General features: G+C 40.4%; 1 protein-coding gene across 3 annotated transcripts in view; it reads left to right on the forward strand.

The window, feature by feature from the left end:
* The window catches only part of LOC109918293 (dual specificity protein phosphatase CDC14A-like), a 28,682-nt gene extending 15,263 nt beyond the window's left edge, over positions 1-13,419 (forward strand). For 2 of the 3 annotated variants that reach the window (XM_048601589.1, XM_048601588.1), the window contains one exon: positions 12,714-13,419. In XM_048601589.1, coding sequence (XP_048457546.1) covers positions 12,714-12,800 — 87 coding nt within the window. In that variant the 3' untranslated portion in view covers positions 12,801-13,419. Of the gene's footprint in view, positions 1-2,302; positions 4,256-12,713 lie in introns of those variants that run through there. The other variant, XM_020518196.2, reaches the window with a different exon arrangement.
* The last annotated feature ends 12,467 nt before the right edge of the window (positions 13,420-25,886 follow it).

The following is a 25,886-nucleotide window of genomic DNA, read 5'->3' on the forward strand; positions in this document are numbered from 1 at the left end:
ACCTTACCTTATCAACACACCACAGAGTCTCTTTTTTTTTGGTTAGAGCAGGAGGGCGGTTGGGAGACACTATGTAGTATTGAACCCGCTTTGTGCTGGTGGCCTAGCAGTTATTCCAACTGGTTAAATTGCTTACAACAACAGCTCAACTTTCCATGTAACAAGATTGGTATTTCCATAATGATGAAGCCTGTGGTAGGCACAATTGTATCAATAATGAAGGAAGTAAAGCCCACACAATGGGGAAAAAATAGTCTTAAAAATATAGAAGTGCACCTGTATATATACCTTGTGTGGGTGACTATTGAGCTCATATGCCACCCTGTCTAGTATTTTATTTACTAATCAAAAGTGCATTGTTGATTTACCACATGGACAGTATTACTTCATACATTGGACTCATTCAAATGGCATGAAATCTTTCACTCTAAGAATGTTTACTTGACACTTCCAACATTTTCAAAATTTGAATTTTTGCATTTCCTCCCTTTCAAAATTAACTCCTGTGGAGGATGTAAAATATCTGTCATGTCATTGAGAGCTTCACCTCCAGCATTATATGCCATTCAGATGCAAACAGTTTTGTTCTAGCTTATCACTGGAACATGTTCAGAGGTTAATTTTTCCTGTGCACTTTATAAAAGGAACTATTTGCTTTGTGAAATCCTTCTAACTTTTTATTATTGTTTGCTTGAGATATTGTTGCCAATTCTCTGACTGATGACCAGAAGAATAAGCACTGCATGACTTTAGTTTGGACTATAAAATTAGACTGATTTTATTGAAAAGAAGAGAGACTTGTATTTATACAAACACTTTTCATCACTACCAGACCAAGAAATAGTGAAGTTGAATCGATTAATATCTTTCTAGGAAACAAGCCTCTGCTAAGCCTGTGATTGCAGAACATTAATTCACGTGAAGGTGGTTGTCTGGAATGCTGCTGGACACTCATGCTAATCTGCTCAACAGTAATAGCATATTTAACTATGGTGATTTCCAAAAGAGCAGCTTTTAACTCAGTGTGTTGAATATTAAGCTACTATATTATTTATACTCTGTGTAGATTGCTAACCAATTTAAATCCAGAAAGAAATAATCCTTCATACACTAAATAAAAAAGGGTTTTTTTGTCAGACTTTGAGCTCATTATGTCAAAAGTTAGTTGATGTTGTGTAAAAAATGCCTAAAGATTGACCCAAAAGACTTTTTTTTATTTTTCATATCTTTTGTATATTATTTAATCCCTGAATTTATACTTTCTACTTACCACCCATTTGTCATTGAATTCAAACTTTTCCTGGTGCAAATTCACTTAATAGCCTACCAAAGGGAGCTGTGCAGCTCTTTTGTCTGTGTACAAACATTTGTGCTACATTTGGAGTTGGGTTTGGTGGGAACTCTGCAATAGTGAGGTAGTGGGAGACAGTAGATTTCAACCTCTTTAAATTGTTACTTCTGTAAAAGTCAGCCCCCATCCGTACTTTTGATTTAAAAACTTAATCTTAGAAATGTAATTTGTTTATACAAGTATATATGAAAATTTATTTGCTTGCGCTTGGAAGATTAACCACATGAGTCTATTTTTCCTCAACTATTTAAAGTGAGGCAAATCTTGTTCCTGTTTGAGGATATTCAGTTTCAGTCATTAAATAAGCATGACATTATACAGTTCAGAAACACTAAAATGCAGTGAGTTGTTGCTCATATTTAAATGTAGTTATAAAGCATGTTCCTAACTTGTAAATAAAACAAAATAAACCAGATCTATTTAATTAGTATTCTGTTTACCCCTTTCCTCTTGTATTGTTATTTTTATTTCCTTTCTTAGCTGAAGCTATTGTTTCTTAAAATTTTAGGTACTGTCAAGAGTACTCAAGAAAGCTTGGACTGGATGTCAAGTAGCAATTTGCATTTTTTTTTTATTCGGGAAATCAAAGCTCAATCCTGATTTTTCTTTTTCCTCTCCACCAACATCTAAGTGGAACGTGCTCTGCTGTGATTCCTCAATGACTCAACAGCAACGATGTTTCTCCCTTTTCTTTAATACCCCCACCTCAACTGCCAAGATAATGTGACTGATTAACTTGCCTGCCCCTACCTCTCAACTTGGATGAGAGTTAACACTGGGACAGCTATTGAACAAACAGAAGAGTTGATGACATTCTTGGTGTTTGTTTAAAGAGTTTACAACATTTTTTTAAGAATACAGTTCATTTGTGTTATTCAATCATACCTTTTTAAACACTTTCTATAAGTGTGACTTTAAATGTTCTTAGCTGAAGTTATTTTTCTTTTACAGTCACTTCAATCTGAATACGTTCAGTACTAAAGCATCACTCCTTCGCTGAAAATGGAAAGTATTGTGGCTGAAAAAGCAAAGAAACTGAAGTGAAGACTAATCTTGCTGGGCTAGAAACTAGGCAACCTTATAATGTTTAAGGATTTGTAAATGGCCGGTTATTGCTGTATTGCATTGGCAATACTTTCAAAAGGATTTTACTGCAGTCTGCATCAAGTATTGGGAGCTGATAAAGCAAAAGTAATGCAAAACTTTGATTCCACTTGATGACTAGTTCTATTCTTTTTGCACTGTTATTTATGGGAGTTTAAATTAACATTTAAAAACATCTAAAATTTAATTGTCCAGTGATCCAGCTGAATTGCTGCAAATAAGGCAAAATGTTATAAATTTGGGTTCTTACAAAGAACTCTGTAACATCCTGGATTAAGAAAAGTTAAACTTTTGAATATAATAACCCTCTACAATGAGCCATTTAAAAGCTTTATTAAAGCAAGAGGCATTTGCAAAGAGACAGCTATGAAAGAGGTACTATAATAAGTTGTAACCTGGTAGCTTTAACAGTGGAAGTTTAGTGACTCAGCCTCAGTACTTGGAAGTTTGAATTCCAGTTTCAGCTGTCACCTACATTTTCCTGCGCTCTCAGATTGTCACTGGTTCTAACTAAGTTGCGAAATGGACTGTTGTGCCAGGAGAAGCACTGTGATCAGCTTGCACAAACATTGATATTGGCTGTGAGGAAGTCTGTTGGTCAAAATATTTCATGCTATGTAATGCAAACCCAGTAATTAGCCATTGGACTAGAAGAAAGGATGGGGTTTCAAGTAGAAAATAAAATTAATCTGGGTGGTCGTTAACTATATCCCCAAATAAGTTGGCCAGAAATTAGTAAATGTTCATTTGTTCTGGGAAAGCACCACACTAAGAGCATAAAATACTACAGTAAAAAGATTACTGATGTAGCTGCATATGAATTGCAAAAGACAGTTATTTACAATTGTTTTTAAAGGCTGATTTTACAACTCTGATATTAAACAGCAAGACTTGGCACTGATTTGAACTATTAGTTAATATATTTAAAAAAATGCAAGAATAATGTAAATGAACAGCTACGGTTTAATATAAAGTGAGGTGTAAAATTTGACACTTGTGAGCACAGTCAGTTTAGATTTATTTTTTGTTCTAAGACTTTATATTTTTTAAATTATTTCCACTTTGATAGATGTATATTTGGTATCCTAAATGAAAGTATTGTGCTTTCCTTGTTCATTCCAAATGTTCTATGTGTTAACATTTGTGAGTTTTAGTAAAAGTACCATTCAGGTAATGGTGATAAAATTCAGAGGTAACTTTCTTTTAATCTGCCCTTTCAGAACACTATAGTTCAGAAGAAAGTTTTAATGGCATTATATATTTTTTCATTCATACTCTATAAATGTCAATTTTCTGAAATAAATAACATCATTTGATAAAGTGACAACTATTTGTGAAGAATCTTAAAAATCCATTCACTGGAGTTTTAAACCTACCAGATGACAGTTGGAATGTGTAAGGCAAAGCCTTTGATTTTTAAAATATTGGTATTAAATAAATATTTTGTAAATGAATGAGAAAATTCTTGTTTGTAGTGTTATCAATATATTAAAACTATTTTAATATAATTGCAGCTGTCAAAGGAATCATTGTGAAAAGTTTGTTATAGAATACTTTCCTTATGTTTGCTGTTTGAAATGATGGTTGTACATTTTAACAGTACATTAGGCAGCTGAAATGTATTATCAAGATTCTACCTCTTAGTTATGTCTGGAAGATATAGAGCTTAAAAGCGCATATATTTTTCATGCTATGTATAAAGGGGTTTTTTAAATGTTTATACTTAACTTTCTAACTATAGGCCAGTGTTCTTTTTTTAAATTGTATCCAAATGATTAAACTTTTAACTTTAGTTATTCAGTAAATGTGTCCTGTGTTTGCTTTTACTGCTTCTTTAATACAGTGTATAATATGGGCAGTCATGAAAATATCAATCTGTGTCCAGTTGCCTGGAGATCAATTTCACTACTAATGCATAATTTATAATTTAATGAAGTACAGTACACTGTTGTTTCTAGCTGCTTAACTATTAGGATGAAGTAGGTTTTCTGATGAAGGGTCTAGGCCCGAAACGTCAGCCTCTCTGCTCCTATGATGCTGCTTGGCCTGCTGTGTTCATCCAGCCCTGCACCTTGTTGTCTCCAATTAACCCTCCAGCTTGTTCCACCATTGAATGAATTGATTGTTGATCTATTGGACTGAATGCTCTTTTTTTTTAAATCTTAGAATAGAAGCTTCATATTTACAGAAGTGCAGACGGTTTTCCATCAGACTCCTTAGAGCAGGATTGACGGGGATGATGAGCCATATGCTAGAATTTTTTTAACTAACACACTGAAATATTATGGAACATATTAAATAGCATTTCAGTGTGCTTGTGAATGAGGTATGAGTAAGATCACAAGGTCAAAAGCTATGTAGGGTAGTGACGTAATGACAGAGGTTCGGGGAAGGGAGATGATTGGGATGAGGCAGTTTTTGTTACCCAGAGGTTCAAACTGGTTGTCATCAGCCTATCATTCACAGGGTAACTATCCATGTTAAGTAAATTGGAAGTCTCTGACTCTAACTCGGTCTATCTAGTGACTGGAAGATCCATGCTATAGTATGTTAACCCCATCTAACCATCATGTTCCTATAACTCTCAATACCTTTGCTTAATATTTCAATTCTGCTTTTGAAATTTTTGCCTGATTTATCTTCTCCTGTTTTGTTTGGGAATATGTTTAGTTAAAGGTTGAACTGAAAATCCACCATCTTCAGGGTTACCAGACAAAATTTTAAAATAGTTTATATTTTTGAACTCCAAGTGAAGATATCGGTGCTGGAAATAGGGAACATAGTTTTCCATTACATCAAACTGCAGCACTTAGCATTTCAGATATTCAGTATCCACATCATGCTCATCCAAGTCAAGATTACATGATTAGCTACAGTTAAGGCCTCTATACTTTGCCTACCAATATGCCTTCATGCCGAACTACAAAATGGAAATCTTTGATTTCTCACCTCCAATTGGTTTAATTTTGTTTTCAATAACTTAATTGAGTCTGTTCCTGATCCTTCCACAGACTTCAACCTTAAACTAAGGGAGGTTAGGAAATTACTGTATCAAAAACTGTGAACACAAACATGTGATTCAAAGTACAATGCACTGGAGTGCTGAAGTCCAAATTTGAAAAACTAGTGAAGATACTGTTTTTATATTTGTTAGTTCAGCCTTTTTATTGTGCCAGCTGGCTAAATCACTAAATTAGTCTGGAAAATACTGAGAGCATTTTAGGCATAGGAAAAGTTATAGTGGACTTTCTTGTAAATTGGCAGATCTTCCATGTTCTTGTTGATGGGTTCAGAAAATGCATATACTACATGTACACTTCTAATAAGAAATAAAGTGGTTCACAACAGCATAGTGAGATTAAAGGCAAAAATGTTGAGTTCATATAGATTAGGCCTGATAAAGGATTTTTTTTCAAGTGAGACATATTAGCTGGAAGTGTCATAAGTTTGACTCGTGAGAAAAGAAAACCCTCCCGGGATGTGATTTTATGCAATTTTGGAATGTCAAAATTAAGTTACAAATTATGAGTATGGGAATGTAGAAGGCTGGAATTGACTCCTGAGTCATGTGGCTGGACCCAGGGTTCAGAATACTGTTTACTTCCATGTGCCTTTTCCTCACAGGATCTCCATTTGCAGAGCCTTAAAATTGCTTCCTTTTTATTGGTTTCCTGACTGTCAAATATTAACCACAGTTTGCTTGAAATCATTTGTATTTGAATATCTGTCTTCTGAAATTATTCAGGGCCTTCCTGGTCATGGTTCGGGTATGGTCAACCTTTCTACAGCTTTTAATGTGTCAGTACCTTTTTATAGTCCTTGAATGCCTCCATTAAATCTCCTTTCCATCTTCTTCTTTAAGTTCCTCTTCTGAATCTCACTTTTTTGTAATTCAATAACTGATGCATTTTGCACCTTTCCTGGTGTCGATTAGTTTCCTGTACTAGTGACCAGACTGTACGCCCCTTTGAATGGGATGTATTATCACCTTGTAAATGCATCATCTAGTCCTGTGAGCAGGTTTATGAGGCTGATGCTAGGTATAGAGGGACTTGTTGAGAGGTTGAACCTGTAATTGGTTGGAATTTAGTAGAATGAGAGGCAACTTTATTGAAACACAGAAGATTCTTGGGGAAAGTTGACAGGGTTGATGTGGAAAAGTTTTTACACCTTGTGAGAAAGTCTAGGACCAGAGGGCATAATTGCCAAATAAGGGTCACACATTTAAAGATGGAGATGAGGTTTTTTTCCTGACGGTAGTGAATCTGTGGAATTCTGTACCGCAGAGGGCTGTTGTGGCTGGGTCGTTTAAGTTTATTCAATGCCAAGAGATTTTTAATAAGTAATGGAATCAAGAATTATGGGGAAAAGACAGGCAAGTGGACTTGAGGATTATCATCAGATCAGCCATGATCTCATTGAACTCAAACTGAATAGCTTACTTCCACTCCTATGTCTTACAGTCTTTCCATTCTATTTGCAACATAATCCAATGTCTCATTTACCACTTCAAAAATAATTAGTGACCTGTCCACTTATCTCCAAAAATCCTTTTCCTATGTTCTCAAAGGGAGTAGCTGTCAACAACTAGCTGATTTCTTATTTCCAAGCCTATATTTTATGTCTATTAACTGAAGCAGGGGTTTGTCATTCATATTTCTTGTGTCGCCGCCTCCTTTAGTCTACACGTTGTTATTGCTCCGAAGTCCCTGATTTTAACATGCTTAGCTGGTCTGGTTGTGAAAATTTATTTTTAAGTAACCTGTTCAGATATGTTATGACACACTTGTGAAGCAGGTGGGCCTTAAGTACAGACATCCTAAACAAAAGGTAGGGAAATTAAACTGTACCCCAAGACCAACTATAGGCTGCCTATTAAAATTATCTTTAACAATCTGCATTGATATAGCACTTTTAATGCAGTAAAATGACCCAAGATATTTCACAGTAGCATTATCAAATACTGAGAGCCACAAAAGGACAGATTGAAACAGGTGAACTTGTTTTAAGAAGCCTCTTGAGAGATGAGGAATGTTTAGGGAGGAAATTGCCCAGTTGTGATCCAAACTCTGCAAAGTAACCATTGTAAGAAACTGGAAATAGAAGAAAGAAGCTATGGAGGGAATTGTGAAGGTTTGAAGGACTCTGAACACAAGGCTAAGACTGTTCAACAAGGATGATAGATTTGCTTATGGAAAGAGGAACCTGAGTATATTATGGATTCGATGTCTTCTAATATCAGTGGATTGGATATCTCATCTGTGCAGCCTCTCCCCGTTTTTTGGAAATCATCCTGAATATCCCAAAATTCAACCATTGCTATGAACAACATAATTCTATTCATTCATTTGTCCACCTAATTCCACAATATGAAATCACAATCACAGTTGTATTCCATTCCATTCCCAAACTTTGTATCCTTTTGTGTATATTTAACACCACTTCTTCCAAATATTCTCCATTCTTGATTATCTCATCATAGCAAGAAAATCAGCGACAAGAGCTTCTTCTACTATTTCCAATCTCAAACTGTCAACTTTAGAGTCCTGCGGGAAAGTACCTTGAACTTTTTCCTATTTCACAACTATCTGCTGCCGCTTGCTGATGTAACTTGGAAAATATAATAGCAGGTTCAACTTATTTGCTTGCAGCACCCAGTTCTGTATCACCACGGATGCTCTGAGCCCCTCAACTGATGGATTTGTTACATTCCTTATGGATATGCACAAAATTCCTGCAGCTAAGTAATGAGAGCTAACATGTGTCTTTGATCCCTGCTGCAAATTTTGTTGCCTAGCTACAGACTTTGTCCCTATCCTGACAGCAGACAGAGATTGAATCAGACTCAACCATTGGTGTCCTATTTGATCTTAATGAACTTACAACCACATTGTCCACTAAAATCTATAAAAATCACCCATTTCCATCTCAGTCATATTGTTTATCTGCTCCCCGCTTCAGCTTATCTGCTGATGAATCCCTCAACCACACCTTGTTACCTCAAGTTTTTAGCAATTCAAATGTTTACCATAACCATCCTCCAGAAATCTGAGTTTATCCAAATTTGCTGTCTGTAATCCTAAGGCCGATACACCCGATCACCTCTGTGCTTGCTGAGTTACATTAGCAGTTACTAGGTCAGCAACATCTTTTGATAGCAAAATTCTAATTTTTACTTTTGAATTACTCTGTCTTCATCTCATTCTATCTATGTAACATCCTGTGACCTCCTTGAGATCTCTACATCTCCAGCTGACTTCTTGCACAGCCGCAATATCAATTGCAAGACCACAGGCACCACTGATTTCAGCTGCCTAGCCCCTAATCTCTGGAATTTTCACCCTAAACATCACTGTCCTTTTCTTTCCATTACGAAGTTTCTTAAAACCTACCTCTTTGACAAAGCTTTCATTCAACAACCCTGACAATACTGCTGTAAAACAGTTTGGAACATTTTCCTATCTTGAAGATGCCATTTATATTTGCAAGTTATTGTTTCTAAATGTATAATTTCACATAAAATTACCTTTATTGTAATCATTGCAATTTTTAGGGTCTATTCTGTACTTTGACAGGAAGATTAGAAGGGCTGAATATTATTTAATTGGTAAAAGACTGCAGAAAGCTGCAGCACATAGGGGTTTGGAGGTCCTCATGCATGCTATTTCTCTCCTATGTCTGGTGAGTTTATTCATTGGCCAAGCCTTTTAAATGTGTCCTCAATGTACTGATCAAAACTACTTTACTCCCCTCTAGAAGTGGACACTTGCTGCTCACATTTATTAACATTATGGATCTGTTCTCCAGCTCCAGCAATGTAGGTATTCTTGGTCTAGGCAAGTTGTGCTATTTTGCTGCAACGTCTATTGGTAAACTCATTTCTGTCCTCTTCCCAAACTTGACACTATGTATTATCTGCAGTAGCAATCCCCGGACACTGCAGTCAACACTAGAATCTCTTTGTTCTACTTCATTTGAATCTGTTCGAGTCATCCAATGTTCTGTTCAAGACACTTCCAGACTTTAGCATCTGATGTAGATGCCAGCCCCAGGATATCTTGTAAAGTTTTGATGTGTCTTCTATGCCTATTTTGAGGTTGTTCCCAAACACATTCATTTCTTTAAGTTAGATGCACTCCTCCTTTCCAAATATTGAGAAATTATTTGTTGAGGGTCACACAATTAAAATTAGCTTACAAACATCTGACCATACACCAGTTACAATTTATATTATATCTCCAACAGAGTAAAGAATAATTCCCTTGAAGCTGAATACTTAACTTTGAGAATAGATGATTTGATTAATAAAAAGACAGTTGGACTTGATGAAATAGATTCCTGATACTAACAGTATTTGGATGTGACATTAGTGCATTCTGCACAAGACTCGGAATTATGGAGCAAACTAGACTAGTTGAATCACATTTTGTTCCTAAATGATTTTCTAAAAATTAGTTGAGAATACATTGTTACAAATATGAAGTTTGTAAGATTATGTTTTGGGACTGTGTCTTTAATTTGGATCTAAATGAAGTAATGAGAAGAGTCTGAATTCTGCTGAAAGCAAGCTTGGATTGTTTAAATTGTTTTAGTTAGACCATAAGTAGGAACAAAAGTCAAGGAGGGAGGTGATGGCAATGTAATGGTAGCATCACTATTATAAGTAATAGAGAATCCTCAGGCTTATTTTCCTAGGACATCGGTTCAAATCCTACCAGGGGCTGATGGTGAAATTTGAATTCAGTAACATCTGAAATTAAAAGGTAGCCTAATGGTGACCATGTATTGTCAATAAGGTTCTTGTGCTGCAGAGGTAGTGTCCCTATATCTCGGCCAGAAGGCCTGGAGTCAGGTCCCACACATCTGTGCAGGTTGATTTTTAAAAAAAATCTAGGAGCAGAGCAGGCTATTTGCTCCATCAAGTCTGCTCTGCCATTCAATTAGATCATACCTCTTGATTCCTTTGATGAGAAGTTGTAAGCTATTCACACCTGTAAACAATCAGCAAATCAGCTACGTTGACAGTGTATAAACTGAGAGTCTCCAAATCTTGGAGTTACAGAATTGTAGAACTTTACAGTATAGAAAAGGCCATTTGACCCATCATGTCTCTACTGCCTCACAAAAGAGCTATCCAGCTAGTCCCATTCTCCAGCCCTATCTCCATAGCCCTCTGAAATTGACAAAAACTGCAATTTATTTTTCCTATGGTTATACTTTAATTTGCCAATTCAATTTCATGATGGAACAGAGTTGGTTCCAGAGAATAGTTAATTAGAATTTCAACCTAGATATAGGTCCATGTGATTCACATTGCTGTGGAGATGGGCTTTGAGACAAGCAGAGACCTTGGGATATCATTGAAGGATAGCTTTCCAAGTTTTCCTAAAAATATAACTCATCTACACACCATTCTAAGAGGAACCAACACATAAGGAGGTTAGAAGTGGCAAGACTTCATTTTTTTTAATTTCAGTCATGGGATCAAGGTGTTACTTGCTATGCTAGTATTTATTACCCATTGCCCAGAGGGCAGTTAAGTCAACAATATTACTGTGGGTCTGAAGTCACACTTAGACCAGACCAGGTAAGGAAAGCAGTTTCTTTCCCTAAAAGGATACTAGTGAACCAGATGGGATTTTCCTGAATTCAAAATTCCACCATCTGCCATGGTGGGATTTGAACCCAGGTCCCTGGATTAACAGTCTAGCATTAATACCAGTAGGCCATCCCTTATTGTTATTGTTATCACCTAAGATGAGGATGAAGCTTGCACTTGAATTCAAACCATAGAAATGGTACAACACAGAAGGGGACAACACTCGGTCCATCATGTCTGTTGCAGATCCAAAGACACCCAGATGCCCTTTCTAATCCCATCTTCCTGCACATGGCGAATAACCCTGCAGTACTTAAGTTGCAGACCCCAGGTACTTTAAAAAGAGACTTGGAGGGAAAAGAACATTTGGTCTAGTGATTGAAGTGTTTACTGAATAAAGTTCAGTAGTTGAACCTTAAATGGGGGATATTTTTCTGTGGTTTAAAGGAAAACGTCTGCAGAAAGAGTTCAGTCAATGTTGCTTTTAGTTTCTGTTAAGACTAAAATTTCAAATCTGAAGTCTTGACTTGTGATCCTTTCAGCCATTCACTCAAAGTTCAGTTTTTGTCTTTTAAAAAGTTGTAATCTTTACAGGGATTGTAACAACAAGCATTCACTTATCTAAAACCCAACCATAAATACCCATTCTACCTAATAAAGCTAAACTTTCACAGCTAAAAATTCGAACCTGGTGCTCCCAAATACAGTATTCTGTGGACATTCTATGGACTGCAGTGGTTTAAAGCGGCAGATCACCTGGCAACTAAGGACAGGCAATAGAAAAATGCTGGTCAGCCAGCGATGCCCACGTCCCACAAGTGAATAAACAAAAATCATCTGCCCTTCAGGTCAGATCTAGCAGGTGTAGTTTACTCCGATTCAGAGTAAACTTTACTTGGTGAGTCTTTTGTCCCCTTTTTCTGTGTGCCTAAAGCTGCTCCCAGTGAATGAAGTGATTTGTGCAGGACCAGTTATCCGTTAGTTCTGTAGTCTGTGCAGCTTTGGTTCGGAACTGACACCATTTTTAACTTGGGGCTTTTTATCTCCAGTCTGTGCATTTGAACCGATGCCCCAACATTTAGACATTTACCCAACGTCTATATGAGTTTGAATGATGCCAATTAAAGTCTGTTTGGGGAGTTGGAAATGTTCGGTTAATGCATAAGCAGGTTTAATGATCAGTGATTATAAGTAACCACAGCTAGATGTTGAATAAAGGGACTCTGATACCTGTCAGGAGTACAGTTGTAGTATCTAAATACCACCTAATTGAAAACATAGTTATATCGCACCTGGCTCGTTTATTGATAAATTTACTTGGCTATGGGATATATTTCAGTACTGTATGTGTGCTCTGACAGCTATGTAAAGGTCTGATGAAAATATTACCTGCTGCACCATTTGGCGTCTTTAATGTCAGTTTCTGGTGGCACAGTTTAGAGTTTTATTTACCGTTACATTTTCTTGTTTGGGCGAAGCGTGGGTCAGATGTGATTATGAAACTAACGCAGTCCTTTTACTGGGGAGCATGTACTTTTGCGTTATTATAGCAGAGCCTTGTTTGAAAGTTGCAGCTGTCTCTGGTGGAAGTGGCGCATTGTTTTCCTGTCAAGTGTTCTTTGCTGCCGGTTGTGGTTAAACTGATTGTTTGTCTTTCAGGTGGACCCTGAGCCACTGCGTGGACGATGCTTTCACCAGCAAAGAGAACATCACGTTTGCTGCCGGTCATTGACAGACAAGAACTGAACTCCTAAGGCTTGTTTCCGGGGCAGCCCTTGTCCTTCTGGCGCCTGGGGAAATGAGGTGAATGTCATGGGGTGTTGTGTCAAGTGTAGGAAGTTCCTGTCTAGGTCAGCATCTCAGCAGGTGGGTGCCAAAGAGCAGCTGCTGAGCTGGATGGGATACCTGTGGAAACCCCACACTAATGTCAAACACTCCTGCTTCAACTCCAGACTGGAGATCACAGGAATTACTAGATTTCTGAACAGTGAGCACTCAAACTGCGCCTTTCTTTTTAAGAACAAGTTCAACTGTTCCAATAAAATCTAGTGCTGCCTTAGAAAAGCTGGGAAGGACTCTTAATCCCAACTAAGGTGCAAATCTGGTGCTTTAACATCTACGTGAGTGCTTTTAATCAAGTCCCTTCGCTCTGAAACTGTTTTCACTTGAAGTGTTTCACAACTATGCGAGTGCATGACAAGCTTGTTCCCTATTATTTATCAAAAACGATAAACCCAGCGGGATTAGGGGAGGAAGGGACAGAGATAACTTTCACCAAATTCACAATGGACAAACACAGCCCTCGGTTAATGAATTCACCCTTCACATAACTCCTGTAAACAAATAAAATACGGCTTATCTGGAAGTGTCGTTGCCAATATTTACACTCCATCCAACATTACTCAAACCTGATCATTTCTATTAAGTCCAGCTTTGGAAAATTGCTGTGTCCAATACTGGATTCTCAGCCTCGCGAGGCTACACTTCGGCGTCAGTAGACATTCTGGAAACAGGATCTGAAAGGCTTTGGGATTTTCCACAATAGCCACCTCCCTACTCAGTTGCTGACCCGCTGTTCATTGAGACAGTGTTAGGGTGGAGTAGGCAGCACTACATAAGCTCCTGTAGCCTACATTTCTGCAACATTCATGCTGACTTATAGAGTTAATGTGGAATCTGACCAGCCCAGGGAGTAGTTGGGGGGAGAAGTAGAAAAGCATTTAAGGGGAAACTGGATCAGCATTTGAGCAACAGGGGAATGGGGGTTATGTTGAGTGAGTTAGATAAGGAAACATGGGAGAACAAGAGGAAAATGATCAACAGGATGGTCAGGTTGAGAGGTCATGACGGCATAAATACAGGTTAACGGGAATGATCTATCTATGACAGAGACATGATTACAAGATCAAAACAGAGAAATAAATATTCATGGGTATGTGACATTTCAAAAGGAGCTTGGAAGAGTGAGAGGAGGGTCTATTGAAACATACAGGATTCTTCAAGGACTGGACAGGACAGATGGGGAATAGTTGTTTCCCCTTCTGGCAGAGTCGAGGACCAGAGGGTATAATCTCAGAATAAGGGATTGCATATTTCAGACACAGATGGAGAAATTTCTTCTCTCAGAGGATAATGAATCTGTGAATTTTTACCACAGAGGGCTATTGAAGCTGGGTCACCAACTCTGTTCAAGATCGCGATAGATTTCTCATCAGTAAGAGAACCAAGGGTCAAGGGATAAGGCAGGAAAGTAGAGTTGAGGATTATAAAACCACAAGACATTAGAGCAGAAGTGGGCCGTTCAGCCCACTGAGTCTGCTCTGCCATTAGATGAGATTGTGACTGATATGCTTGAAACATTAGCTTGCTCTCTCTCCATGGATGCTGTCTAACTCGCTGTGATTTTGCAGAACACCTACGCTTGGTTCGCACTAAACAACTGCACCTCCCAGTCGCGAACCATTTCAACTCCCCCTCCCATTCTGCAGACGACATGTCCATCCTGGGCCTCCTGCAGTGCCACAATGATGCTACCTGAAGGTTGCAGGAACAGCAACTCCTATTCCGCTTGGGAACCCTGCAGCCCAATGGTATCAATGTGGACTTCACAAGCTTCAAAATCTCCCCTCCCCCTACCGCATCCCAAAACCAGCCCAGCTCGTCCCCGCCTCCCTAACCTGTCCTTCCTCCCACCTATCTCCTCCTTCCACCTCAAGCCGCACCCCCATCTCCTACCTACTAACCTCATCCCGCCCCTTTGACCTGTCCGTCCTCCCTGGACTGACCTATCTCCTCCCTACCTCCCCACCTACACTCTCACCTCTTTGACCGGTCTGTCTCCTCTCCACCTATCTTCTCCTCTATCCATCTTCTATCCGCCTCCCCCTCTCTCCCTATTTATTTCAGCATCCCTTTCCCCTCCCCCATTTCTGAAGAAGGGTCTAGGCCCGAAACGTCAGCCTTCCTGCTCCTCTCATGCTGCTTGGCCTGCTGTGTTCATCCAGCTCTACACCTTGTTATCTCAGATTCTCCAGCATCTGCAGTTCCTACTATCTCTGAAGTGATTTTCAGTATTTTTGTTTTCAGTACAGACTCCAGCAGCTACAGTAATTTGTCCCTACATGATAATCCTTAACTCCACTTTCCTGGTAAAGAATTCCATACATTCACTATCTGCAGAGAAGAAAGTCCTCCTCACCTTTGTTTTAAATGCGCAATCCCTTATTCTGAGATGATGCCCTCTGGTCCTAGACCCTCCCATAAGGGAGAACAACCTTTCTGCATCTCCCCTGTCAAGTCCTCTAAGAATCCTGTAACCTCTCATTCTCCTGATCTTCAATGAATACAAACTCAACCTACTCAACATCTTCTCATAAGACTGTCCACCAGACCCAGGATCAATCTAGTGAACCTTCCTCTGGACTGCATTCAATGCTAGTATATCTTTCTTCAGATAAGGAGACCAGAACAGTTTGCAGTATTTACATGTGGACTAAGTAATTTTAGCAAGACTTCCCTAGTTCTATACTTCATTCTCTTTGAAATAAAGGCCAACATTCCATTTTCCTTCCCTATTGTCTGCTGAATTTGGATGCTAGCTTTATGTGATTCATCAATGAGGACTCCCAAATCTCTCTGTTCTGTAGCTTTCTGCCGTCTTTTTCAATTTAAGTAATATTCAGCTCCTGTATTCTTCCTGCCAAAGTGCATAAGCTCATTTTCCAACACTATAGTCCATCTGCCAAATTTTTGCCCACTCACATAACCTGTCTATTATCTCTTTGCAGGCTGTGTCATCCTCACCATTTGCCTTCTTACATATTCTTGTGTCATCCACAAACATGGCTATAGCACATTCACTTCCCTCATCCAAGTCATCACTGTATATTGTAAATGATTGTGGCCCCAGCACTGATCCCTGTGGCACTCCTCTAGTTACAGGTTGCCATACAGAAAACGCCCTCTTATCCCAACTCTGTCTTCTATTAGTTTTTCTCTATCTATGCCAATGCTGACTACATACAAGACAAGAAACAGCCTGCAAGAGTTCATTCAACGATAGGATCCCATATTTATTAACTGCTGTGTTAATCTGTCCTGTCAATTTCAAAGTTTAAAATAGAGACAGGTCTCTCTCTCCTTGTAACCCTTTCAATATTTTGCCATTTAAAATGTATTATCTTCCTCATTCAACTGAAGGATGGAGACAGTGAGCAGAGTACAAAAGGATTAATTAAGTGATACCAAGGGAATGAGTCTGTGCCCATTAGGCCATAATAAGACAATAAGAAATAGGAAAAGAAGTGGGCTATTCAGCCCCTGCAGCCTGCTCTGTCATTCAATAGGATCTGACATTCCTCAAGTCCACTTTCCTGCCCTTTCCCATAACCTTTGATTCCTTTACTGATCAAGAATCTATCTTAGCCTTAAATATATACAAGGACTTTTTCCCCCACTGCTCTCTGTGGTGAGGAGTTCAAAGACTCACAATCCTCGGAGAAGAAATTCCATCCTACCTGAATTCCATTTGCCACTTTTCTGCCCACCTGACCATTCCAATGTTGGAGATAGTAGGAACTGCAGATGCTGGAGAATCCGAGACAACAAGGTGCAGGGCTGGATGAACACAGCAGGCCAAACAGCATCATAGGAGCAGAGAGGCTGACGTTTCGGGCCTAGACCCTTCATCAGAAAAGGGGGAGGGGAAGGGGGTTCCGAAATAAATAGGGAGACAGTGGGAGGCGGATAGAAGAGGGATAGAGGAGAGGATAGGTGGAGAGGAAACAAACAGGTCGAAGAGGCAGGGATGGAGCCAGTAAAGGTGAGTGTAGGTAGGGAGTTACGAAGGGGATAGGTCAGTCCAGGGAGGACAGACGGGTCAAGGGGGCGGGATGAGGTTGGTCAGTAGGAGATGGAGGTGCGGCTTGAGGTGGGAGGAGGGTATAGGTGGGAGGAAGAACAGGTTAGGGAGGCAGGGACGAGCTGGACTGGTTTTGGGATGCGGTAGGGGGAGGGGAGATTTTGAAACTTGTGAAATCCACATTGATATCATTGGGCTGCAGGGTTCCCAAGCGGATACCATTGGGCTCCTGCAGCCTCCTATTTTCTTCCTATCAATTGCAGTCAACTTACATCGCATCCAAGAGTGATCTTCACGGCCCTAGACTTACATTTAAATAGCAATGAACAGCAAGAAATCCCGACAAAAACCGAAAGAACTGCGGATGCCATAAATTAGGAACAAAAACAGAAGTTGGTGGAAAAGCTCAGCAGGTCAGGCAGCATCTGTGAAGAAAAAAATCAGAGTTAACATTTCGGGTCCGGTGACCCTCTGTTTTTGTGCAAGAAATCCAGTATTGATCCCTGCAGAACCCCACTAAAAACAGCTACACATCACAAAAAAAGACCATAACTCTTCAATTCCTGCCACAAAGCCAACTTTGGATCTAACTTGTTTCTTTTCTTTACACTGCATAAGCCTTTAAATGCAAACACTGACAGCTACACAGGAGAATGGATAAAATCGAGGACACAGCCCAGTATTTGATCCTATGCACTGCAGAAAAAGTTTAATTTTTCCACAGTGAATGCTGATTTCGCCAAGTTGCTTTCTTCTGGACAATAATAAAGTTCCATTCATTGTCTGGTGCACCTTGTTTGCTTTTACTGATAATTTTCACTGAAGTGAAAAGCATTGTTTATTTCAGAAGAATTTGATTCCAGGACTTCACAGCAGTCAATACAAAGACCTTGTCCACATCTGTACATGAGTTTGATGGCAGCATTATCATCATCAAGATAAGACTCATTTCACACCATGAAACAGCTCAGTGATGGTTTAGTTAATAAATAGTATACTCAGAATCAATGAACAAGTACTGTTGGACAGTATGCCTGTATCCATATATCAGTTTGTTCGAACTGTTTTCTGACATTTGGGAATGTTTGGGAATAACTTGGACTCAGACTTGTAATGCTATCTGTCAGTAGGAGTTGTAAGATGTATCTCGTTACCATTAGTTATTTAATGCGAAAGTATAGTATTTTCTCTTTGATTCTGAGTTAGTTGCTGTGAAGTATCATCAAATCATACAGCACAGGAGAGACCCTTTGTCCAAAAATACACTTACCTGTACTAGGGCCATAGCCTTGAAGTGCTCATCCAAGTACTTCTGAAAGATTGGGAGGTTACCTGCCTCATCTATCCTCCCAGGCAGTGCATTCCAGATCCCGCCACCCTCTGGGTAAAAAGATTTTTCCTCAAAGCCCCTCTAAAAAGTAATGTTGATTTATGTTGACTTCAGTTTGTTTTTTAAAATGTGAAATTTTGTCCTTTTGTCATTTCCATTGGTCATTTAGACAAGTCATCTCTTTTTAAAAGTTAACAGTCTCTATGAGGTCACAACAAATTGGAGGCTGAGTTGAGTGAACAGTCTAGGTACGCTGTCATTTTCCAGGGTTTAAACAAATACAGTTTCACATTCACACCTGTTGTATTCACTGCCTGCTTCTGTTGTTCAGACATTTCTGGAAAGAGAAGACTTATCTATTGGTGCTTTGTGTTAGCTATCAAATTTACTGTTGTTAACTACAGCTGAGACATTAGAAGTCAACTTAAAAGTAAGAGCTGAAAAGGTAGAGACTGTTAAAGTATTGGCTCCACACTTGAATCTTGAGGAGGAAAAGTGTGATTCGGGTAACATTCAAGTTGCATTAGCTAGAATTCAATTACAAATGAAACAACTTGAAATCAAAAAAGAAAAATAAACATGAAAGCTTGAATTAGAGTTCCACAAAGAAAGTGCTTGCAAAACCTTGTGTTGGATTTCTAAATTGAAAAAGGGAAATGTTGTATTTCAAAAGGAAAAAGAGATGAGGAAATTTGAAATAGATAGAAAAATGTTGATTACACAAACAGCGAGCAGCAGTAAAACCTGAGGAAACCTGATTAACATTTGGTTTTGATTTTGTAAGATATCTTAGCTTAATGTCTAAATTCAGGGAAGGAATTCAAATTTATTTTAAAAACAATTTAGTACTAAACTGCAAAGGCTAAAAGAAAATTGGACTATTTTAGTACAAAGTGTATTCATAGAGAAGGGTTTGGTACTTGTTTCTCCCCTACTGCATCCTAAAACCAGCCCAGCTCGTCCCCGCCTCCCTGACCTGTTCTTCCTCCCACATATCCCCTCCTCCCACCTCAAGCCCCACCCCCATCTCCTATCTACTAACTTCATCCCGTCCCCTTGACCTGTCCGTCCACCCTGGACTGACCTATCTCCTCCCTACCTCCCCACGTACACTCACCTTTACTGGCTCTATCCCCGCCTCTTTGACCTGTCTGTTTCCTCTCCACCTATCTCCTCCTCTATCCATCTTCTATCCGCCTCACCCTCTCTCCCTATTTATTTCAGCATCCCTTTCCCTCCCCCATTTCTGATGAAGGGTCCAGGCCCGAAACGTCAGCCTTCCTGCTCCTATGATGCTGCTTGGCCTGCTGTGTTCATCCAGCTCTACACCTTGTTATCTCAGATTTTCCAGCATCTGCAGTTCCTACTATCTCCGGTGACTACTGCTGTTGTCGTCAATGTTTTTGAGCTCATGCCAGACGCTCAACAACAGAAATTCAAGGAAGAAATTGAGTCAGATTTTGTGGAACTGTTACAGCAATGGAAATGGTATTTGTAAGTATTATAGGTTTATGAAGGCTGATATTCTTAGACAGGTGGAAGGATTTAAAGAATTGCATCCTTTTGGGAATAGAGTCCCACTTGGAGAGTCATAAAATTTTCTAAAATACGTGAAGCTGTAGTACTGCCAGATAACCGTAACAAAGAAAATGACATACGCTCCTCAATTAGAATTGTTAAATTGTGAATAGGCAGTCAACTACTCTACATAGAGTGGAATTTATGGAAGGATCCATAAAATAAATGTACAGATCCTGAATAATATGGGGCAGGAGCTTAGTGCCAAGAAAACAAGGACAGCCAACAGTCTGTGATATTCCTAACAACAGGCTGAGCAATTAGTGCTGTATAGGTCCCACTGTCACTATCTTATGACACTCAATTTATTTTGCAAAAGTAGCAGAGTACATGAGGTTTGTAGATGCTCTGTGACACATGTAACATAAGATCTGGTAGTTTCTCTGGTCTTAGTCAAAGAGGGAGTAACTGACCTGTTAACCAAACATTAACATTCCATATTATTATTACTGGAGATAATCCACAAACCACTTTCATCTTAAAAAATAAGAAGCTCAGAAATGAGGCAAATAAATGAAGAGGTGGAAACACGTTTTAGGAAAGGACAGACTGCCCGATGAGAAGACACATAGCAGGTGAAATTTATCATTTATCTATGTGACTGCATGATTCAGACTTCTGCTTTAGGTTGGAGAAGCTAGCGTCATTTCCTTTAACCAGAAAAGGAGGTTTGTTAGAGCTGCATAAAACTATAAATGATTTTGATGAAGCAAATAATGATAAATTATTTCCAGTAGCAGAAGGACTAATAGCTAGAAGACATCAATTTATGGTGATTGATAAAAGAACTAGAGTTAATATGAGTAAACAATTGAAATGTCTCAGAGTGTGGTCGATTTATTTGTAGCATTTAAAAAACATTTGAATAAATGTTTGGGGACCAGGGGAGTGGGCTAATTGGACAGACACCATCCTCCCGCACCCTCCATCCACATGTCAGCACCATGGAAGACCACCAGCCTCACTGCTTCAGCCCTTGTCACTCTGGAGCTCACGAGCAACTATAACTTGCATGCTTATGCACACAGGGACACACAAGCATCTACGCAGGATACATTTTATCGCGCTTACTTTATCAGCAGTCACTCACTTTGCATCAATTTGGAAGCTGATGTATTCTATGGATTGCACTGCTTCTTGGCAGTGCAGAAGAACGCAGGCAGCTTGTGCTGGTGGGGAGCTCCAAACAGTTAAGAGGCTGGTCACATAGGGTTCCAGGACGGTGCCATGACAACGTCACACTTGCCAATAGTTTATGTGTAACCACACTGCATGTGCTTCAAAGTAAATTGAGCAGTCCTTTGTGGGGTGAAGGGATCTACAGTCAGTCTGGGCTACTGCCACTGGAGGTCAAGGGGCTCATCAAATGAGGTTGGTCACAGTCAGTAAGGGACTTCGTCCCACCTGACTCTGGGGATCCAAGTCCTTGTTGTCTCTGGATTGGGCGGTGTTCAGTCCTGCAGGTCAAGAGCAACCAGTCCAAGGATTACAGGTAGGTCAGTCAAGGTGCTAAGGGGACATCACTCTTGGGGTGGACAAATTCTATCTGCCATGAGACACAGGGAGTGTCTAAGCTTCCTGTAAGTGGATGGAAGAGCAGTTAGTGGTGATGCAGGAGGCGGAGCAAGGTGCTGCAGTGAGTAAGCTGGACGTGCAGAAAACAGGAAGGGTACATAATCTGCAAGGATGAGGTGGGAGTACCATTGAGTGGAGGTGATGCCTGCGATAGTAAAGTTGTAGTCCATGAGGCTTGGTGAGAAGCATGTGGCAGAGCTTGAGGGAGTGATGGCCCTGAGAGTGTGGGGAAGCAGAGAGAAGGTGGCAGCATTTACTCTTGCAGTGTGCAGGAGATCTGTGACCTCCTTCCTGCGCTGATCGATGTTCCTTTTAATCTGGGACACTGCTCTGACCCAGGCTGCTACCTGTACTGAGACTGACTGAGTCTGGTGGTGCAGTCTCCTTGGTGGTCAGCTAGAAATAGGACTACCCTCCTCTCCACCAATTCAACCACCAACCCCTCCAGGTCCCAGTCAAAAGAGCAGGGAGTGAACTTTGCTTTCCTGAGTCACATCCTGGAATATGGTCAAGCACCACAGTGGGGGCTTGCAATGCTGTGCAGCTAGGATTTAAATATGACACCAGGGGTGTGAAAGTGCAAGACCCTGGCAGAGGCAAGCACTCCCAGCTCTGCAGCCACACCATTCAAAAGGTAAAGCACCTGACAGTCTGGTTTCAGAATTAATGATGGGAAGAGCGAAGTTTATGTGAGAAAGGTCACTGAATCTCACCTCAACAAAACACCAGGACTGCAATTTGAAAACTCAGCCCAGGATATTTAGTTCTAAACTTTACAATTTGGAATGCTGCCATTAACTCTTGTAAAACAGGTCTGAGATCCTGGATTTATGCTGCAAAAAGAAACTGTCACCAAATTTCAGTAAAGCGTTTGATAAGGTTCCCCACGGTAGGCTATTGCAGAAAATACGGAGGCATGGGATTGAGGGTGATTTAGCGGTTTGGAGCAGAAATTGGCTCACTGTAAGAAGACAGAGGGTGGTGGTTGATGGGAAATGTTCATCCTGGAGTGGTGTACCGCAAGGATCTGTTTTGGGGCCACTGCTGTTTGTCATTTTTATAAATGACCTGAATGAGGGCGTAGAAGGATGGGTTAGTAAATTTGCGGATGACACTAAAGTTGGTCGAGTTGTGGATAGTGCGAAAGGATGTTGCAGGTTACAGAGGGACATAGATAAGCTGCAGAGCTGGGCTTAGAGGTGGCAAATGGAGTTTAATGCGGAAAAGTGTGAGGTGATTCACTTTGGAAGGAGTAACAGGAATACAGAGTACTGGGCTAATGGTAAGATTCTTGGTAGTGTGGATGAGCAGAGAGATCTCGGTGTCCATGTGCATAGACCACTGAAAGTTGCCACCCAGGTTGATAGGATTGTTACGAAGGCGTACGGTGTGTTAGGTTTTATTGGTAGAGGGATTGAGTTTTGGAGCCATGAGGTCATGTTGCAGCTGTACAAAACTCTGGTGCGGCCGTACTTGGAGTATTGCGTACAGTTCTGGTAGCCGCATTATAGGAAGGATATGGAAGCATTGGAAAGGGTGCAGAGGAGATTTACCAGGATGTTGCCTGGTATGGAGGGAAGGTCTTATGAGGAAAGACTGAGGGACTTGAGGCTGTTTTCGTTAGAGAGAAGAAGGTTAAGAGGTGACTTAATAGAGACATACAAGATGATCAGAGGATTAGATAGGGTGGACAGTGAGAGCCTTTTTCCTCGGATGGTGATGGCTAGCACGAGGGGACATAGCTTTAAATTGAGGGGTGATAGATAATAGGACAGATGTCAGAGGTAGGTTCTTTACTCAGAGAGTAGTAAGGGCGTGGAATGCCCTGCCTGCAACAGTAGTAGACTCGCCAACTTTAAGGGCATTTAAATGGTCATTGGATAAACATATGGATGATAATGGAATAGTGTAGGTTAGATGGGCTTCAGATTGGTTTCACAGGTCGGCGCAACATCGAGGGCCGAAGGGCCTGTACTGCGCTGTAATGTTCTATGTTCTGTGTTCTAAGCAACAGCTCAACCACTGCCCAGAATGTGAAAAAGACATAATGAATGTGAAGTATTCAATATTACTGAAGGGCAGCAGAGGGCAGACATTGCTTATACTCTCACAAGAAGTGTATGCTGTGGTTTGAAGTTTTAGCCAATTGCAAATTGGATGTAAAAACAAAGTGCTGGTCTGGCAGCATTTGCAGGGATAAAAACAGGGTTAATGTTTCAAACCTAATGACTCTTCTTTGAAACACCAATCTTTCCTATACACGAGTACAACATTTGCATTATTGCACCCCCCATGTTTCAGTGACTGAATCCCCCATTTAGAATGAAGCCAGGCCTTACAGACCAACAAATTCCACCTTGCCAGGTTCAAATTTAGCTGTGTTGTGTCAGCTTATCTCAGGTCAGTTCAGGAATCCTGATAGTTTTGGTCTGTCTGGGCTAGAGAGTGGCAATGCCAGCCAGGTGCTGTTACCCATTGCCACCCTATGCTACTATGTTTGAAACTGCACTTATCCTTTTGACTGGGATCAGGTACAACTGTTCAGCCATCCCCAGTAAAATATCCCATTGGCAGTCACTGTCGAATAACTGAGATCTCACTCAGTATGTTGCCACATACAGAGCCTTGTTGGATCAACATTTTACATATGGGCATATGAACTCAAGCCTTCCCTGCAATTCAACAAGATCATGGCTGATTGGATTTTGATTAGTCCATATTCCCATCCAACCAGAAGATCTTTCATCCCTTTGCTTATCAAGAATCTATCTCCTTTGCCTTAAAATATTCAAATACTCAAGGAAGAGTGTTCCAAAGATTCACAACCTTTAGAAAGAAAAAGATTTCTTCTTTCTGTCTTAAATGAGCAACTCCTTACTTGTAAATGATAAGACCTAGTTCTAGAATATTCCATTAAAGAAGCATCCTTTTCATAAGCACCATGTCAAAACTCTTCAGAATGTTCTGTTTCAAACAAGTTATCTCTTGTTAACTATCTAAACTCCAGCAAATACAAACCTAGCCTGTGCAGCCTTTCTTCATGAGATGACCTGCCCATTCCAGTATTAAAACAGAAGTTGCTGGAAAAGCTCAGTAGGTCTGGCAACATCTGTGAAGAAAAAAATCAGAGTTAACGTTTTGGGTCCGGTGACCCTTCCTCAGAACTGATGGTAGCTGGGAAAACATCAGTTTTTATGCAAAAATGATAGGATAGAGCCCAAAGAGAGAGAAGAGCTGTTGGATTGACTAAGGAGTTGATAACTATCTGGCTAGGAGGGTGAATAGCTGTTAATGGGGACTATTAGTTACTAATGATAGGTGATGTGTAATGGTAGGCAATGTGATAACAAGGCCTGGTGTGTGGGATAGGGGGCTGGGACATGGGAGAGTTTAGGCCCTAAAATTATTCAACTCAATATTGAGTCTGGAAGGCTGCAGGGTCCCCAAGCAGAAAATGAGGTGTTGTTCTTCCAGCTAGCGTTGAGCTTCACTGGAACACTGCAGTGAGCCAGAGACAGAGATGTTGGCCAGGGAACAGGGTGGTGTGTTAAAGTGGCAAGAAACAGGTAGCTTAGGGTCATTTTTGTGAGCAGACTGTATTTGTTCTGGATGTTCCGCATTTCCGCCACCTCCAGCGAGATGCCACCACCAGATACATATTCCCCTCCTCTCCCTTGTCCATCTTCAGCAGGGACCATTCCTTCCAGGACACCCTCGTCCACTCTTCCTTCACCCTCACAGCCCTATGGCACCTTCCCCTGTAACTGGCGAAGGTGCAACACCTGCCCATTTACCTCCTCCTTCCTCAGTATCCAAGGGCCCAAACATACCTTCCAGGTGAAGCAGCTCTTCATCTGCACTTCCCAGAATCTAGTCTACTGCATTCACTGCTCACAATGTGGTCTCCTCTACACTGGGGAAACGAAGCGTAGACTGGGTGACCGCTTTGCAGAACATCTACATTCTGCTCACAAAAAAGACTGAGCTACCTGTTGCCTGCCACTTTAACGCACCACCCTGTTCCCTGGCCAACATCTCTGTCTCTGGCTTGCTGCAGTGTTCCAGTGAAGCTCAATGCAAGCTGAAAGAACAACACCTCATTTTCTGCTTGGGGACCCTGCAGCCTTCCAGACTCAATATTAAGTTTAATAATTTTAGGGCCTGAACTCTCCCATGTCCCAGCCCTCTACCCCACACACCAGGCCTTGTTATCACATAGCCTGCTATTACACACTACCTTTCATTAGTCACTAATAGTCCCCATTAACAACTATTCACCCTCCCAGCCTGATTGTTATTAACTCCTTTGTCTGTCCAACTGTTCTTCTCTCTCTTCGGGCTCTTATCCTATCGTTTACTCCCTACCCCACCCCCTCCCTATTTTCTGCATATAAACCGACATTTTCCCAGCTACCATCAGTTCTGAGGAAGGGTCACCAGACCCGAAACGTTAACTCTGATTTTTTTTTCCACAGATGCTGCCAGACCT

Source organism: Rhincodon typus, chromosome 10 (genome assembly GCF_021869965.1).
Source record: "Rhincodon typus isolate 14 chromosome 10, sRhiTyp1.1, whole genome shotgun sequence".
NCBI classification, from domain to species: domain Eukaryota; kingdom Metazoa; phylum Chordata; class Chondrichthyes; order Orectolobiformes; family Rhincodontidae; genus Rhincodon; species Rhincodon typus.